Source organism: Myotis myotis, unplaced genomic scaffold (genome assembly GCF_014108235.1).
Source record: "Myotis myotis isolate mMyoMyo1 unplaced genomic scaffold, mMyoMyo1.p scaffold_m19_p_3, whole genome shotgun sequence".
Taxonomy (NCBI): domain Eukaryota; kingdom Metazoa; phylum Chordata; class Mammalia; order Chiroptera; family Vespertilionidae; genus Myotis; species Myotis myotis.
In genome coordinates this window covers 148,142,558-148,159,376 of record NW_023416335.1, presented here as the reverse complement: position 1 = coordinate 148,159,376, position 16,819 = coordinate 148,142,558, and the positions used below count along the sequence as shown (strand labels likewise).

The following is a 16,819-nucleotide window of genomic DNA, read 5'->3' as shown; positions in this document are numbered from 1 at the left end:
GAGCATCCGGGTGAGTGAGCAAGAGAGTGAAGGGGAACAAGCAAGGGAACTTTTGGGGGATTATAACCTTCTAAGATTTCATGTGCTTGCAGTGCTCCACCCCTTAGCTAATTACCTTTTTCCCAGATTGGATGGACAGACAAACATCTTCCCTACACCACCCCGACTTCACTGTGCATGTGCCCATCTCTCTCTTTGTCCAATCCTTTCTCCCATTGATCTGCAGGGAATGGACCAGTGGTTCCCTGGGGAGTATTAAGTTGGAATTTCCTGGTGAAGCTGCCCAGATGACCATGCTTATAACATCTGACTTCCCCTTTGCTCTCTTCCTATTACTAATATTAACCAGCTAATGATAGTAACAGCACTACTTGGTAATGGTAGAACCAAGGTTCTAATCCAGGCCTCTTTCCCTGAAGCTCAGAATCACTCAAAACCCAGGGATGTTTGCCCAAGGTGGACAGAGGAGATGGGGGAGGGGGGTACCAAGATGAAGGCTGCAATGGGAAGTTGAGGGAGAAGGTATAAATAAATCTTTGTGTGCCAAGCTAAACAATGTAGACTACTTTCCAAAGCAGACGCTCTGAGATAAATGGTGACATAGTTAAATCTATATTTTGGAAAGATAATTTAAACAGCTGCCAAATGGAGCAGTGGAAGCGAACAAATTGTCAGTGGAAACACCACATTTAATGGAGCTTAATCCACTTCTAAGATTTCCAAGCTTAAAATGGCTTTCCTCCTATTAATTCATTAGTACATAGTGCATTTACCACAGACCTCCTTAGAAAATGTCTGACACAACATAAATAATTATGAAATTATGCTTTATTCATATATATTAAATATTGATAAATGGAAAAATAAAATATTTTGCATTTGGATACAGTCACAATTATCAGTGATATTCGGAAGCACCAGGCATGAGATGAGATGAGATACTATGTTTTTTATCAGGGGACAAGTCATATGACCTACACATTCAAGTGCTGTGTGATATGCCATTAAAGCAGTGGCTCAGAATGCAGACATGATTTCAAATAGACAGGAACTGTATAACATCATTTCATTTATAAGTGTTCATTATATCAGCAAATGAACTAAATGCACAACCCACAGGGTCTTGCTTCAGTCGGCCGCCTACTTGGCCCCTGAGATAAAGCCTTATAAATCACATAGTTTTACCTAGTCAGAAAAGAAGGGTCAAGTGAAATAGTCATAGATTAAAGAAGTTATAAATAATACATATATTAATAGATATTTGTTTTCATTAGATAAAAATTGCTATTATAAATAATTTGATTCTGAGTTTAAAATAGATTCCCCATATAAATAATGTAAAATATTAAATATTAATAAATAAATTTAGATTTAAAAATTCAAATATTGCAGCCAAGATGACCATTATTTCGATGCTCTCCAGCCACGAAACAGATTCTGACGCCTTTTCCGCATCTTTGAGTTAGATTTTGACAGCTCAGTTATCACATTGTAGAGTTCAGATATGGCTTTGCGCTGGACCCTCTGATCATTTACCTATTGAAAAGGATACAACAATATTAATTTCAGGCATACAAGCTATCGGGATATTCTACTGTTGATGTTATGGTTCATGAAAATGAAAGTATTCCTTTAAAAAAGATGATTTTTACTGGCGATATATTATCTTAATATAGAACAGTGATTTCTTCAGTCGTTAAGATTATAACTAAATTGCCAGTTTTGCTGTAATAGGGCGGGACACACACCTTTCCCTTAAGTTCACTGCTCCAGAATTCCCAAAACCACCTAGTGAAAAGCCTCTGAAGTGGAATGGCAGAGCTTTTCGGTTTGAATTCTTTGTGAGCAATAACTTTGAACCAGTCACTTAACCTCTCTCAACCTATGTTTTAGATAACTAGGTTCTCTATAAATTCTACCACCTGTACTTCAGTCTTTGCTATATCAAATTAGTTACAGTAGGTTAGTGGGTGTCACTTTTGGTGTCTAGCAGAATAACCTGGAGACCTAATGAAGAACTCAGAGGTCCAGGTGTAGGAAGAGGGCCAAGGTCATTGTTTGGTCACTAAGCTCTGCAGGGGATGCTGGTACCCACCAAAGTTTGAGAACCACTGAAGTAGGTTTAGTCCTTTTTAAATACCAAGTCCAAGACAAATGAATACCATAATTTTTAATTTCCCCAAAATTATGTCAGTCTCGTCATTTCCATAGTGGGATTAAAAATAAAACAAATCATTTTTATATGGCAATAAGCAAGTACTGCTATAAACATTTAAAATTGGATTTGCAGCAAATCTCCCTGTATTCTGCCTTCTATTCCAGTACATTGAATTATTCCCTCAGATAAGCCAATAGGAACATTTAGGTAAATTCGTGTTTAATAAAATAAGGACCATTTACTTTCACCCTGGCTCTGCCATTATGTTATTATGTTTTTTCTAATGCTGGAAACTCTGTGGCCACCTTGTCACATTCCTGAGAATGACTAGGAGAATTCTAGGCTGCAAGAGTAATCACTTACTGGCATAACATGCCTCAAATACGTTAGCAATTAAGTATAAGAGGAAACCGGCTGTGAGTTCACTTAAGATTGCCCATCCTGAAAGCAGGAAGCTGTGAGCTTACAGAGGATGGGACCAACAGCTTTTTTTCAAGGTCTAGTTACAGCAAAGTAGAAAGAGTTTCTATAGCTGTGTGTTTGCAAGTGATAAATTTTACTTTCCAATGATCAAAGCATCACCAGGAAGCTATGAGACTTATCCAGGACTAATAGGAAGCCAAGGGCAGCACCGGGTTAGGAACGTGCTTTTAAAATCTCTAGCTTGTGGCCAAAAGAGAACTTCTGAATATTTGGAAACATTATCAGTGGAAAGTAGTTATCATCTTATAATTTTTCCAAGTCATGTACCATCTAATTTACTGGGGACTAGAAAAATCCTGAAGAGCTAGCATTTATTTCAGTTCTGGATATAGTAAGAGTTGGGCACAAATCCTGATAGCACAAGTCATATCATGACCCCTCCCTTTCTCATATTTATATCAAAGCCAAACCCAAAGGAGAGAACTGTTTTTCAATACTCCTCTCAACATCTTCACTGCTTCTTCCTAACTGGATTTGTCCATTCACCTGTCTTTGTGCAACAGTTACAATGCCAGCATTTTTTTCCAAATCACAAAATTAAATAACCCCCATATGGATTATTAAAAATCACCCAAAAGCACAAATAGAATTAGTAAGGACTTTTGGCCATGGACTTATTTCGTAGTTTTAACAACTGTACCCAGTAGCTAATTTATACTTTCTGGGAATTAAGTACTTTTCCAAGAGCCTCTGCAATGAAATCAAGCAAAGAAATAAGATCAACTCACTGGAGTTTGAATTAGCTTCTTGAAGTCTTCCATTTTGCTGTTGCTGCTGTTGAAAACTTTAACACGCAGCTCTTCCTTGATAATATCCAGGCTATTTTGAATGGTCTTGTTATCTTCAATGTTTTCAAAGAGTTTGAAGTAGAAGGAGACGATCTGGCTCTGAATTATTTTTATGTCACTCTCCTTGGGAAGAAAGAGCACAAAGAGAGGTTGATATGAATTTATCCATTGGAAAATAAGCAATAGGAAAATCAATCATATGAAAATATTCAGCTTACCCCTTTCCAGTTCATCAAAATATCTAAGAAAAGATGTCCACCATTCCCTACATCTGGACTTGTTGCATTCTGGAAAAACAAGGGGAGGAAATCAGTTTACAATTACTTCATAAATTGCCCTAAAAGTACAAGTTGTGTCACACTTAGATGCTGACAATATTCAATGATTTTCTCTTCAATCTTCTGTTTATTTCTAGCAAGTATCCCCAGGAGCTGTTATGTTGGATATGGCCAAATACTACCATGCTATTTTAACTTTCATATAGTCCTTAAATTGCAACGTCACAAATGAACTCAACAGGCAGATGATACTTCAATTTTCTCAAATAACCATAGTGGGGGTTTTTAAGTGTTTTCAAGCCTAGTAAGAAAATCAGCAACCCACTATAAAATACTGCCCCCCTATGGCACAGATCTTTATAATATCTACTTGTGTCCTATTGGATGTTAAGTCAACTTTAAAAGATAGTTCCAGGTGTGAGAGAGAGATTTGATATGATGTTGTGAGAATAGCATCGCTTGTGAAAGCTTAAACATAACAGCTATAATTATAATAGATAATTTTGGACAAATAAAATATTTAAGATGCAAAAACTATCTTAAGTAACCATAACTATAATTTTAAAAGAAAATCACATAACAAAACAAAAATATTGAAATACAAGTGAAATTATAACTCCTAGAGAATCTCAACAAGGGACTGAGTTTAAGGGTAATTCATAGATGGGCTAGTAGATTTTTTAAAATCACTTTTTGGAGAAAAACACCTATAAGTGATTTTTTAAAGCCAAAGCTTTAAGAACCTCACCTTCTTTAATTGATTAATTATTTCAGATTATCATTTTAATGCTAATCTTGACACTTTACTATCACCATCATGGTAGTCTGAGAAATCATAAATTAATAGCCAGTCTTTTTTTTTTTTCAGCATGTTATTTGCTACTTAACATCACAATTGCATGGATTCTTAACACAAAATTATCAACATCAACCTGTTTTATATCCATATTATAGCCATCTTTTTAAAGATTCGTGAATGCCCTCTTAACTTCTATAACATATTTGAGTAGAGGGTTAAAACAAAACCCAGATCATTGAATTAAAACTCATCCAGTCAACAGTCAAAATAACACCAAGTCTTTTCAAGATGACTGTGGACTAGAGATGACAGCCTGTCATAGATACATTCCAAGTCAATGTTCAGTCATTTCAACCACAAACAAGTATTATTAAAAGGTCATACTTACAAAATATCTCTTTAGTTTTTGTGTTTCGTTAAAAATTGTGGACTGGCAGTAGCAGCTAGAAAAACCCAAGATCACGCAAAGCTGTAAAGCTAAGATATAACTTGTATATTTCATTGTCTTGGAGAGCGTTGGGCCGAAGTCGTTGAAATCAGTAGTTCCGGAATTGAGTTGATCGGGTCCAAAGGACTCAGCTGATCTTTCTCTTCTAATAGCCAATCTGTAGATGTTAAGAAGAATGTACTGCCTCTCCTTTGGTTGCTGGTATTTATACCTAATTGGAGTCTCATCAGGATTACGTATTTTCACAAGTTTTTTTTAAGATGAGATGGTGACAGATAGACAGAGATGCTAGTTAGTTTGTATTAATAACTATGGTTTTGTGGCATTTGGTATTGTACTTAGAGTTTCCTTTCAACTCCTTGGGTCTTTTGATGATGAGACAGACCCATTATGCCCACTGTGCCATTCTTGTGGAATTCTCTGAAAGCACTTTTACTTCACACCATTCAGGGATTGGAAATTTTTTTGCACTCCTTTTGCCCTTGTAAAATGTTGGCTCCAATGTGTTGACAGAGCACATTGATAATTTGTTTGTGGTTGGGAGCAAGTGAAAAGGAAATTCTAGGGGCTCTCGAACCTTTACAAAGGGGGTGCTTTTTACATTTTTTCTTGCAAATAGCCAGAAAGCAAGGAAAGAATGTGGTTAAAAGACCAAAGTGTTGAGGAAATCCTTCATCAGAATTAGTACAATTTTAAATTGCTCTGGACCAACACTGCCCAATAAAAATCTCATGTAAGCTAAATAGATACACTTAATTTTTTTAGTAGCCCCATTAATAAAGGTAAAAAGAAACAGGCAAAAATAATTTTTAAATATATTGTATTTAAACCAATATATTCAAAATATTTATATATATATGTATATATATATAATATTATTAAAATATTTTAAATTCTGTTTGTCATACTAAATCCTAGAAATCTGGTACACATTATATACCTACAGAAAATCTCAGTTTAGACTAGTCAGATTTCAAATGCTCAAGTCAATGTGGCTAGAGGCTACTGTGTTGAACAATATAGCTCTGGATGATCAATCATTCCAAATAATCATTAACAATAGAGAATTTTTTTACTTCTATATTTCTTTTCCTTCCAAATGCAAAAAATAGGATTCTTTCTCCTCCTTCAGTAATTTATTTATGAAGTAAAACATGTGAGGATATCACAGAAGGCCTGCCACTCTTTGGTTCCAGCCCATCTTGCATTTCAACCTGCACTGTATGCACTAAAATATCATGTCTATGGATGCAGACTTGAATCCTGATTCCACTATTATCTAACTATGTGATTTTGAGCATCTATGACTCTCAAATAAGCCTAATATTAGTATCTACTTCTAGGCCTCAGTTGAAAATTAAATCACACGATACATATAAAGTGCTAAGAATTTTGCTTGGCATGTAGTAAGCACTCAGTAAAAGTTATCTATTATTATTTGGGCGTGGTGAATGACTAGACATTCCCATAAACATGCGCTGAACTTTTGCTTATACTATTCCTTTGGCCTTGAGCTCTCATTCTCTTTATCTGTGCCCCTGAGGGTGATATCCATTCATTCACTCCCAGACTTAAAAGCATTATTTCCATGAGTTCTCACCAAATTATCCTTTTTAAAATTAAGCACACCAGCCTAGCACTTGGTTTATATTCTTCTTAGAATCCCAATCCCTCAATTTTGTATAAGAGTTAGTTATTCATGTATTGTCTCCTTTGTTAAATTAAATTCCTTAAAATCAAAAGTTGTTTCATTGCTTCTACAACATTGTTTTCTTTCTTCTCCTTTTTTTAAAAAAAACACACATTGAAAGTATTACATATGTCCCCCTTTTTCCCCTATTGACCCCTTCTAGCCCACCTCCACCACCCCCGTCCCCGGCCTTCACCACCCTATTGTCTGTGTCCATGGGTTATGCATATAGGTATACAAGTTCTTTGTTTGACCTCTTCCCACCCACCCACCATCCCCTGCCTTCCCTCTGAGATTCCACAGTCTGTTCTATGTTTCTATGTCTCTAGATCTATTTTGTTCATCAATTTATTTTGTTCATTAGATTACAACACTGTTTTCTTCCCTAAAAACCTTTTAGCCTGAAGATTTGGCCACAGACACCACTGAATACACATGAATTTGAATACTGAATTTAGGATCTACTTTGAGTTATTTCCCCTCACATTCTAATCCCAATGTTATCAGACCTAACCTGTATAAAACTAGTTTTTAATTAAATAGAATATATGATTATTTTGGAAACATGATGCCATGTCTTTAGCCAAATCCTGCTTCTTATGACAGTTCCCTGTATATTTTATGTGAAAAAGGCCTGAAAACTCTTTGAGGGGCTATCTGCCCAAAGAATAAACAAGATCAAAACATAGCCTCAATCAAAGCCTCATGTCAGTAGTGGTCCCCAAGGAAACACATGGCCCATGTAGTATGCTTACAGGTAACACAGTGATAAGAAAACCTTACCAAAGCCTTGAGATACACTGCAAGCATTCAATACCTTCTAGGAAACCATTGGCCAAACTCCATATTCCTGGGAGAAATATTCCCAACTTTGAAGAAATAGTCGCAACTTTATGGAAAGGAGTTACAATTATTCTCCTGATTCATTCACTGGAATATAGCACTCAGGGTGAGAGTTCAGAATAGTGAGATACGCAAATGGGAATTACATATTGTCTGGGCCTTTGTAAATTGAAAGTGCCTATTTAAAGTTACAGATATATATTAGAAATATGTTTAGAATATGGCCTGATGTCTAGGATTAGTAACTTCATGGCTAACATCCAAGCTCTACTAACACCGATGGCATGACACAGAATTATGTTAAGCATAACACAGAATCATGAAATTATAGAGATGATCTATGGCCTCTTCCCTCACATTTTAGATGTGTAAATCAAGACCCAGAAAAACAAAGTGCTGTGTTAAAGTTCATTCAACTGGAAAACGCAGAGCTGAGTATAGAACCAAGACCTTTTCCCTACTCTACCTGTCCCCCAATCAATCAATATCCATTAAGGTGATTGTATGTGTCTAAAACTGTGTTAGATATGTAAATTCAAATCATTATATCCTACCAGACTTTGATTTCTGGATTTTTTTTCTGTAGAATTTGTGAGATAAAAGTTATGCTTTAATTCCTTAAGAAATAGTAAGACTGCAAATAAAAGGTTTAAAATTAGAAATCGCAGCAGGCCCAAATTCATGGACATAAAACCTGCACCATCTATCAGGACCCCCACTTATTCTCTTGATTCATTTAGAAGAAAGAGCCCACGTTTGGTTTAATGCACTGTTGTTACATTCCTAAAATCCCTAATAGGATTTTAACAAGGGGACCCCATTTTCATTTTGCACTAGTTCCTGCAAACTATATAGCTGGTCTTGCATCCTAGGCTAGAAGTGAATCTTCAGGTATTAGATTTTCATCTTTTAACACACAGTTCTTTGGTTCAGCATATTGTTACTATAGTAGTATATACTTTTATGACCTTTTCCTGTCTTACAAACTTTACCAAAGACATTCTCTCTCTTTTCTGACTGTAAAACACCTTAGGTTGCACATGCAAACTAGAGGTTTCACACTTTGTTGGTTCAGCCAACACTGAAGCTGCAGAATAATTCACCACCAAGGTATTCTTTCAAAGTTTTGCAAACCCACCAGGAGCCCAAGTGTGACCATATCCGTAAAACAAAGGGACTGAAAACTTTCTTTTTTCTTTTCAGCTAGACATTCTTTCTGAAAACTGGCTATGGTTATACATTAAGCGTCAGCAAGATTTTTAGTCATAGCTCATGCTATCCTTAAGTTTGAGTAGGTAGTTGTAAGACAAAACTTACACCTTGGTTGCCCTTTTTCCTGTGTGATCAGCAGTCATATCTCTAGCACTCACAACCAAATTATCTCATCCAGACTTTGGTGTCGATTTCTTCCACAGAGCATATGAGTCAATGTTGGATCCATGCCCCCACGCTATTTTGACTCCCGCAACTCCTGACATCATTTAAGCTGAGCCTACGGAAGAAGAATGACATACAAAATGGAAGTCCACGGGGAGTCGGATTTTCCCCGCAATTTGACTCATAAAATCCCATATGTTAAAGGATGATTTTCTGAATCCCCCTTTTTCTTTCGTGCCATCTGGGCAACTCTGAGAGGTGATACAAAGAAAATAGAGGACATTATACTTGTGTAGTACAGTCATCAGATTACAATATTTTCTATTTTATGTCAGATGGGATTGTGTATTGATAATCTAGAGATTCATGATCATCCTCTGAAGGTGATATTTTTATTCCACTGGGAATTTTAAAGCACCTGATAAGTGCCAACTACTGGAATTAACCTGAGGTTACCAAAGATGGATGGGGCAGTTCTTTTGTGAAAGTATTTATATTCAAATGTCAATCAATCAGTAAGTCCATATTGAGCACTTACTACATGTCTATAGATTAGGGATTACAAAGAAGTTAATGAGACAATTGGCAGGAGCATATGTCATCACGTTAGTAGCTAGGCTTGATTCTTCTGTCCTGGTTACTAGGTAGGTATCCATATTATACATATTCTCCTTATCTTCTCCATGTATACCCTTCCCAGGGGATTCATATAGTTGAAAAGGACTGATTATTGGACGGAGGAAAACACACATATCTGACATATGTATCACATTTTCTCCTGAACCCATGGCATATGTCACTAGTCAGCCATGATATTCTTTCCTACTCAGTTTAGATGTAGCCTCTGAATCTTTTTCAACACTGAAATCTAGACAGATAGTACCAATTTATTAATGTTTCATTATGTATTTTCCCTTTTGAAGCTAAAGTGTCCTTGTTGCTATGCCTCTTACTTAGATCTGCTAAATGTATTTTTTCAAATTACAAAGAAGTAAAAGACATGCTGTTTTCCTCCAAAAACATCAGAACTAAAGAAAAAAACATTACAATTCAATAAAATAATATAAGGTAAGGCCTTTGGTCTAAGAGGAAGGAGTCCCAAATTCTGGTCTTAGATCTGTTACTGATGTGATGTGGAATTTTGAGCAAAGCCTTTACCCTTGCTTTACATCTCAGCTACATCATCTTAAAAAGAAGAGTTGGATCTAATTAATACTAGTAGTGTTTCATTTCTAACGTTCTAAGTTTCTGTCTGTGATTTATGAAAAATATAAGATGTTACTAATAACTAAGATTACATAAGGTAGAGGAGAGACATGGAAGAGTGATGGAAAAGTTGAAGCATTTCATCAGTGGCTTCAGTTTGGAATTTAATTTGAATTTGAGCTTTAAATTTATTTTAATTGAACATGAAGAGAAATATAGAATTTCTGAGATCAGGTAAGGAACAAAACTTCACAGTTTGTACTTAACCCTGTAGGCCATGTGCTTTACCCCCAATGATCTCAATAAGTGAGTTGTCTTCTTGGTGGCCCCAGAAATGGCAACAAGCTTTGAAAACATGTGAATTTTTACAAAGAAGATTTATCCTTCTATCTCCCATCATAAAAGTTCAATACAGAAAATTTAGATTTTCCCCAGGCTACCTGAAAGATGAATTCTGAATCTATAACCATCCAATAAATAATATTTTTACCAGGGTTTGATAAGTCATTATTCCTGTATCCTTAATCCTTGGACTAATTCATGAAGTACCTGAACCAAATTCCAAGCTATTCATTTTTCAAATAGAAATTGTTTTTAATAGTTACAAAATTATGTGAGATCCTTTAAATGAAAATCAATCTAGAAGAGCACAAGAAAAGAAAAAAATCACCTCTGATTTTACTACTCATAAGTAAATAGTTAGCATTTTGTCATAAATTATTTCATATTTTTCCTATATACTTAACACAGTGTCGAGCACAAAATTATTCCTTCATAAACTTTGAGGATTAATTGAATATGAGGAAAACTAGCCAATGATAAAGTTCAAAGGCTCTGGACTCAGGCTACATGATTTCATTATGACTTTGCTCCTCATTTGTTGAGTGGAAATGAGTTAATTCCTCTGTGCTTCAGTTTCCTCATATAGAAAAAGATGATACAGATAGTAGGTGTCTCAAAGAATTATGTGAGTATAAATTAGGTTAATATGTATAATGGTGCAATGCCTGTCATATAGTAAGAGCTCAGTAAATGTGTGGTCAACATTACTAGCGCATTCCAAGATCCAGGCTAGCCTTCTTCTGGGCACATGGAATGAAATAGCTTCTTGCCGTTAATAAGGTCTTGTGACGTGTTCTGGACAGTCTATTTTGAATCTAACTAATGCGTGTCACTTCTGGGCCCAAGGTGGAATGAAACCCCTGGGAGGGCTTCCGGGTCTCTCCTCTCTTGCTGCTCTGATGGTGGAGGTTATGTATTTTAAGGATATGAAACAAGGAAGATCAAGTATGTATGTTTCTTTCAGAACCCCTATAATAATACTAATGGGATAAAAGGTTCAAAGATAGAGAGAGAAGAAGTAGAAGTCAACAGCAGATGAGAAATGTCAATAAAGTTATGGAAAATGCAAAGAGGGTGAGCAAGTGGTAACTGACTTCAACTTTCGACTTCTTCACTATGACAAGTACCTGAGTAGCAGAATTCAACTGGATGAAAATCAGTTCACACTGTACATCTGCCAAAGATTCAAGAATTGGGTTATCAACAATCTCTGAAAGGTAAGCTTAAGGTAGGGTGGAAAATAGGACAACTGGTTTAAAATACATATAAGATGTAGTTAGATCCCTGCCAGGCCACTACCCCTGCCACACCTTCTTTCAAAACTGGAAGTTTATTTTCCATAAAGGTTCCAGATATCTAGCACAGCAGAGGAGGAAATAAAATGTCCTGATAAGATTAGGATTTAATTGAAAGTCATCATCCTGAACAGGGAGACCATTGGCTTCCAAAATGCTTACTCTCAGGCTTATATCCCCAAGAGCAGGTGACTAGGAGATTCATTTTTAGGAAAGCTGGCCAGCCCAAAGGAAAAGAAATACTAACATTTGGGGTTTCCTCCAGTGCAACACACCAGTTTGAAGTATCATCCTAACAGAATCAAGAAGCTCTGTCTAAGCATATAATATCCATTCCAACAATTAGGACTTCATTATTAAACATAAAAACACGAATTACTACACAGCACTTCAAAAAACACTTTCGGGTAAAAGACAAAGTTCAAAAAACAAACAGAGACAAATCAGAGTAAATTAAAAAACAATGCAGACGAAAAATTTAAAAGCTTGAAGCATTTAATATTATATCATTTAGGGTTGTTTGTTCACACATATTAAAACACAATTTTAATTTTAGTTAAAAGGTAACACATTGAATGTATATGGAGGAGCTCATGGAAGGATGACAAAGGTGCTTGAACCATGTTCAAACAGATAAACTGTACCTGTATCTTGCAATCCCAGAAGGTCTCAGGCCCAGAGAAAACCTTCTGCAGGTCACCATGAAGGAATGAATCAGTAAACTCTAAAGCTTTTGTTTCCATCTTTGCATTCCTGCTCCAGAATCAAACCTTGAAGGAGTGAGCCATATTGGCTGATCTTGGGTCAATTGACTGCCCTTAGTCATCAATCATATAGTGATTAAGAAGAAAATAATCTGGCAGAGAGTTTTTCCAGGTTTTTGATTTTGTGATGGAGGGCAGGAAACTCAGATTTACCAGCCTGACTACACATATTGAAGGTGATAAGATTCCCCAAAAGAAAACAGAACGCCATTTGGAAGGGGTAGATGTTTGGTTGTCAAAAGAGGAAAATGACCTTTACAGGGACTTTCTGAGGACCTCATGGAACGCAAAACCTTCAGTGGGATTTTTGAAATATCTTTCTAACATTTTAGGACAATCCTTGAACCTTTTAATACAGGAATAAGCAAGTAACAAAGAGGCTCATGCACTGCAGTGACAGCTGAGATGAATCAGCTCGCGTACATTCTACCTGGGAAGATCCTGGGAGCTGAGACTGACTTGACACTCACCAAACCTGTTTCTTCTTCCTGGCACAGAGCTCACGTACATTTCCCAGCTTTCTCTTCAGTTATGTGTGGACATATGACTGAATTTGAACTTTGGAATGTGAGTGGAAGTGATGCTTTCCACCCTCCATGTACAACCTTTCATGCTCCTTCTCTTTTTAGCAGCCTGATGCAAATGTACACGCTAACCTCATAGTCCAAAGCTGAAGATGGCAGAACCCCAGAATGAAAGGTCCTGCTAAGAGGAAAGATACCTGCTGCTCTCATACATCCATTTTGGACTTTATATGACAAAGAAATAAACTTCTATTAGTTTCTGCCCATTATATTTTGGGGGGCATTCATGTTGCCTTAACTAATGTAACTATTGAAGCTTTGTACAGTTTTTAGCTAAAGAAATATGTGTATTTCATATGATAAAATAAAATTTAAATGCATTTTAAAGGCTTTAAGGCACACTGTCACTGCCTACTGAGATGTATAGTACTCTAAAAAATCATTCTCTTCATTGTTATTATAGCATTGAAATATGTTGTTTATATACTTCCTTCTTAGAATTACCTTCATTAAAATATGTGTGTGTGTGTGTTTCTTGATTTTTAGAGCGAGGAAGGGAAAGGGATAGAGAGAGAGAAAGAGAAAGAGAGGAAGAGAGAAACATCTACGTAAGAGAGAAACATGGATAGGTTGCCTCCCATATGCACCCCTACCAGGAACCAAACCTGCAACCTGGGTGTGTGTCCTGACTAGGAATCAATCTGGTGACTTTTTGGTGCATAGAATGATACTCAACCAACTGAGGCACACCAGCCAGGAAAGGATTACCTTCATAAGGTTTTCTTTTTTTTCAATGTGAGAAGTCCGTAAGGTCATTCTGTATATTTGGAACTCATCAAACTTCCTAATTTTTCTTCTTCACATCCTGATAGTTTTCTTTTTTGTTGTTTTTGTTTCGTTGTTTGCTTGCTTGCTTGTTTTAACTATAATTTCCCTATTTCCACAAAGAATTTAAAGTGACTGACATTTAAAGACTGTGTTTTTTCTCATAATTTTGAAAGGTGATAGGTACCAGAATGCCAAGTAAAAAAGCTAAAATTCTCATCTTTTTTTCTTTTTCAAGTAATCTTGCTTATTTCCTATTATAGCAGATTCATCACTCCAAACAACTCTTAAGCATATGCCTATGTCTTTCATTAAGATTTGGCATCTGCAAACTTAATGGTATATAATTTGCCCCTTTCAAAAATTTGAAACACTGTTTGCTAATTGGAATCATTGGTCATGACTTATGTACTGGTCACATTTATGATTTCATTAGGAAACCTATTAAACAAACCAAAGTAATAATAATAATAAAAGTATGCCCTGCATCCTCTCTGATTAGCTTCTCCTGAAAAAGAAAATGAAAAAAAGTCAATCACGAGAGGAGAAATCTAAATGACGTATTACAAAACATTCAGGCTATACTTTCATTAGGAAAGGGAAAAGGCTCGAGATGGAAAGATTTCTTCACTCTAGGTTGCATTTGGAAAAGTAGTTTTCTAGTCTGATTTTTCAGAAAGACTAGCTATGTTCTCTTCTACTGGCCTGTGGTTGGGGGTTTCCCCAGAGTGCCTTCCATCACTTGGCAATGAGCAGCGACTTGGAGGGTTAGGTTTTCTTTTCAGTCACCTGATAGGATTTCCCAGGACAAAAGTGTGAAGCCAATTAACCTGACTTCCCCTCTTCTTCCTGTGGGTCACCCTGAGAAAGAAAAAAATTGTTCTTCTCCCTCCCCCACCACCCCACCTGGCCTGATGTCATACTTCCTCCCTTAGGCTCAGCACCTTGAAGCACTCGCAGAGGCTTCCGCCTCTGCAAGACGTTGAAGGCTTTCAGTGACTGTGGAGGGTATTGTTCTGTCACAGTCAGGAGGCCATGTGACTTCCTCTTATTTGAAGACTATAAGACACTCCCTGCAGAGCTCCTAGGGTTCAACAGTTTGTTTTGCATCTTCCCTCTTCTGAGGAGGCCACACGCTGCCACAGCTGCAACATCTGAAGCCAAGAAGTAAAAACTGTGCAAAAGGGTGTAAATCCACATGAAATAGAAAGCTCTGAATAACCTCACCTGAAGTTTTTCTCATAAATGAAATAAAACAAACAAGTTACCCTCATATGCCCGTGTCACCCACAAGATTTTAAGGTCCTAGAGGACAGACGCGGTATCTAGCTCAAAGTGCCCAGCTCAGTACTTGGCATGAGTGTTCACTAATTCCTGACCACTAGCCTGGAGGATGAAGCCAGCAAAGCCGCTTGGCCAGGGCTGCAAGCGCAAAGAGACCTCAATTACCTCAATTTTTTTAGCTGCAATTCAGTGCCAAATACTTAGAGGTAACGTCAGTATCTCATCACACGTGCTGATTTTAGCTACACACCAGGCCTACCACTGTTCTCCTAAGAGCTGTATGACTGTCAACCACAGAGGCTGCAGCTAGTGGTCATTCACTATTAAATGCTAATGACAAACCACTTTCACGAACAACTGACTGACTAATGTGGGATTTAAAGCAAATGTTCATGCCATAACTGCTTCTGTTTGTATAGTGACTTTCTCTTCCTTGAGATTATAGTGATCTCAAATGTCATTAGTTTGCTATATTATTTATATATAATATATACGTATTATATAAAGTAATTTAATTGCATGATAGCATGGCATTAATAAAAATTATTATTTTTATTATTCTTCAATATAGTATCATGGTTAACAGCATAGACATAGAAACCAGACGAAGTTTAAACCCTGTGTGAACTTGGGGATGTTTCTTAAACTCTCTGAGTTCAGCTGATAATAATGGCATCTAACTCATGGGCTTTTGTGAGAATCAAAAGGTACCTGTGAAGCTCTTAGAACAGTGCTTGGCATATAATGAGTGGTCACTATTTTTATTTTTGTTTCATGCTTTCTTCATTTGTAAACTGATTTACAATAAGTTGTATTTATACATTTTTTATTTGTTCATGTTCAGTGGAATTTTTTATATGTAGACACTGTTTTAGGTTAGGTTATAATCAAAGCAAAGCCTGAGCCAAGGGTCATTTGGGAGGTGATGCTAGAAGTAGAGGCAGGGAGCAGGGAGGTGACAGGGAAGCGAGGAAGTCCATAAAGTGTTGTAATGTACCCCGCGAATCACAGAAGGACGCCTCAATAAGTCGAATTAAAGAGTCACATTTATTGCAATCCAGGACTATGAGGGGCCATTCCCCAAATCTCATAGTGATAACATGGTGGCAAAACCAGACTTATATAGGCAAAGATCACAAAGGTATTGATTACATCTCAAGGTTTGGAATGAGGAACCTGGTTTGCAAAAAAGCAGTTTACAGAAGCAGATTTACACATGTTAATTATAGTTTTGGGTCTCAGGGTCACTGAATTGACAGAAACACCTTATCTAGAGCCCTCAGGTCTTGAGACCACTGGGTTGCCAGAAACTCATTATCTAGAGCCATCGAGGTAATTTAGAGTAATTGCGCTGTCCTGGTCTTGGGACCACTGAGTCAACTGGAACGCATTATCTGTGGCCACTAAAACAGTTTAGGATAATTGTGCTGTCCTGTTTCCCAGGTACAGAAGAATGTGCTTTCTAAAACCAGTAAGATAACAACCAATGGGATAGTCATTCAATCGAATGGGATGATGCATATAATTCAGAAAATCAAAATAACCTGTCCATTGTTAAACAAAGCAAATAGGTACATAAGCCAAACAGCAGGGTTAAAGTTAAACTATAATTTCCACCTGAGATGGTTGCTACCATACTTCAAAAGGAGGTCAATGAACAGGCGCCACTGTGGGCAACTGGAACTCAACCCACAGAAGACCCCTGGGCAATGGCA

General features: G+C 36.8%; 1 protein-coding gene across 1 annotated transcript; it reads right to left on the bottom strand.

Annotated features, from left to right (window-relative positions):
• Positions 1–890: 890 nt before the first annotated feature.
• On the bottom strand, positions 891–5,107 carry IFNG (interferon gamma). Its single transcript, XM_036300272.1, has 4 exons — positions 4,895–5,107; positions 3,648–3,716; positions 3,370–3,552; positions 891–1,536 (listed from the first exon to the last, which is right to left on the bottom strand). Exons 1-4 carry the CDS (start codon positions 5,006–5,008, stop codon positions 1,405–1,407), a joined length of 498 nt encoding a protein of 165 aa, XP_036156165.1. The 5' UTR covers positions 5,009–5,107; the 3' UTR covers positions 891–1,404.
• Between the last annotated feature and the right edge of the window lie 11,712 nt (positions 5,108–16,819).

What these genes read in the sequence shown, in the direction of transcription:
- IFNG (XM_036300272.1), bottom strand. Translation starts at nt 5,008, where the DNA reads ATGAAATATACAAGTTATATCTTAGCTTTACAGCTTTGCGTGATCTTG. An exon ending in TTTTGATGAACTGGAAAGGG is followed by an intron (nt 3,553 to 3,647) that starts GTAAGCTGAATA and finishes TTTCTTCCCAAG; the next exon opens with GAGAGTGACATAAAAATAAT. An exon ending in AGAAGCTAATTCAAACTCCA is followed by an intron (nt 1,537 to 3,369) that starts GTGAGTTGATCT and finishes CCTTTTCAATAG; the next exon opens with GTAAATGATCAGAGGGTCCA.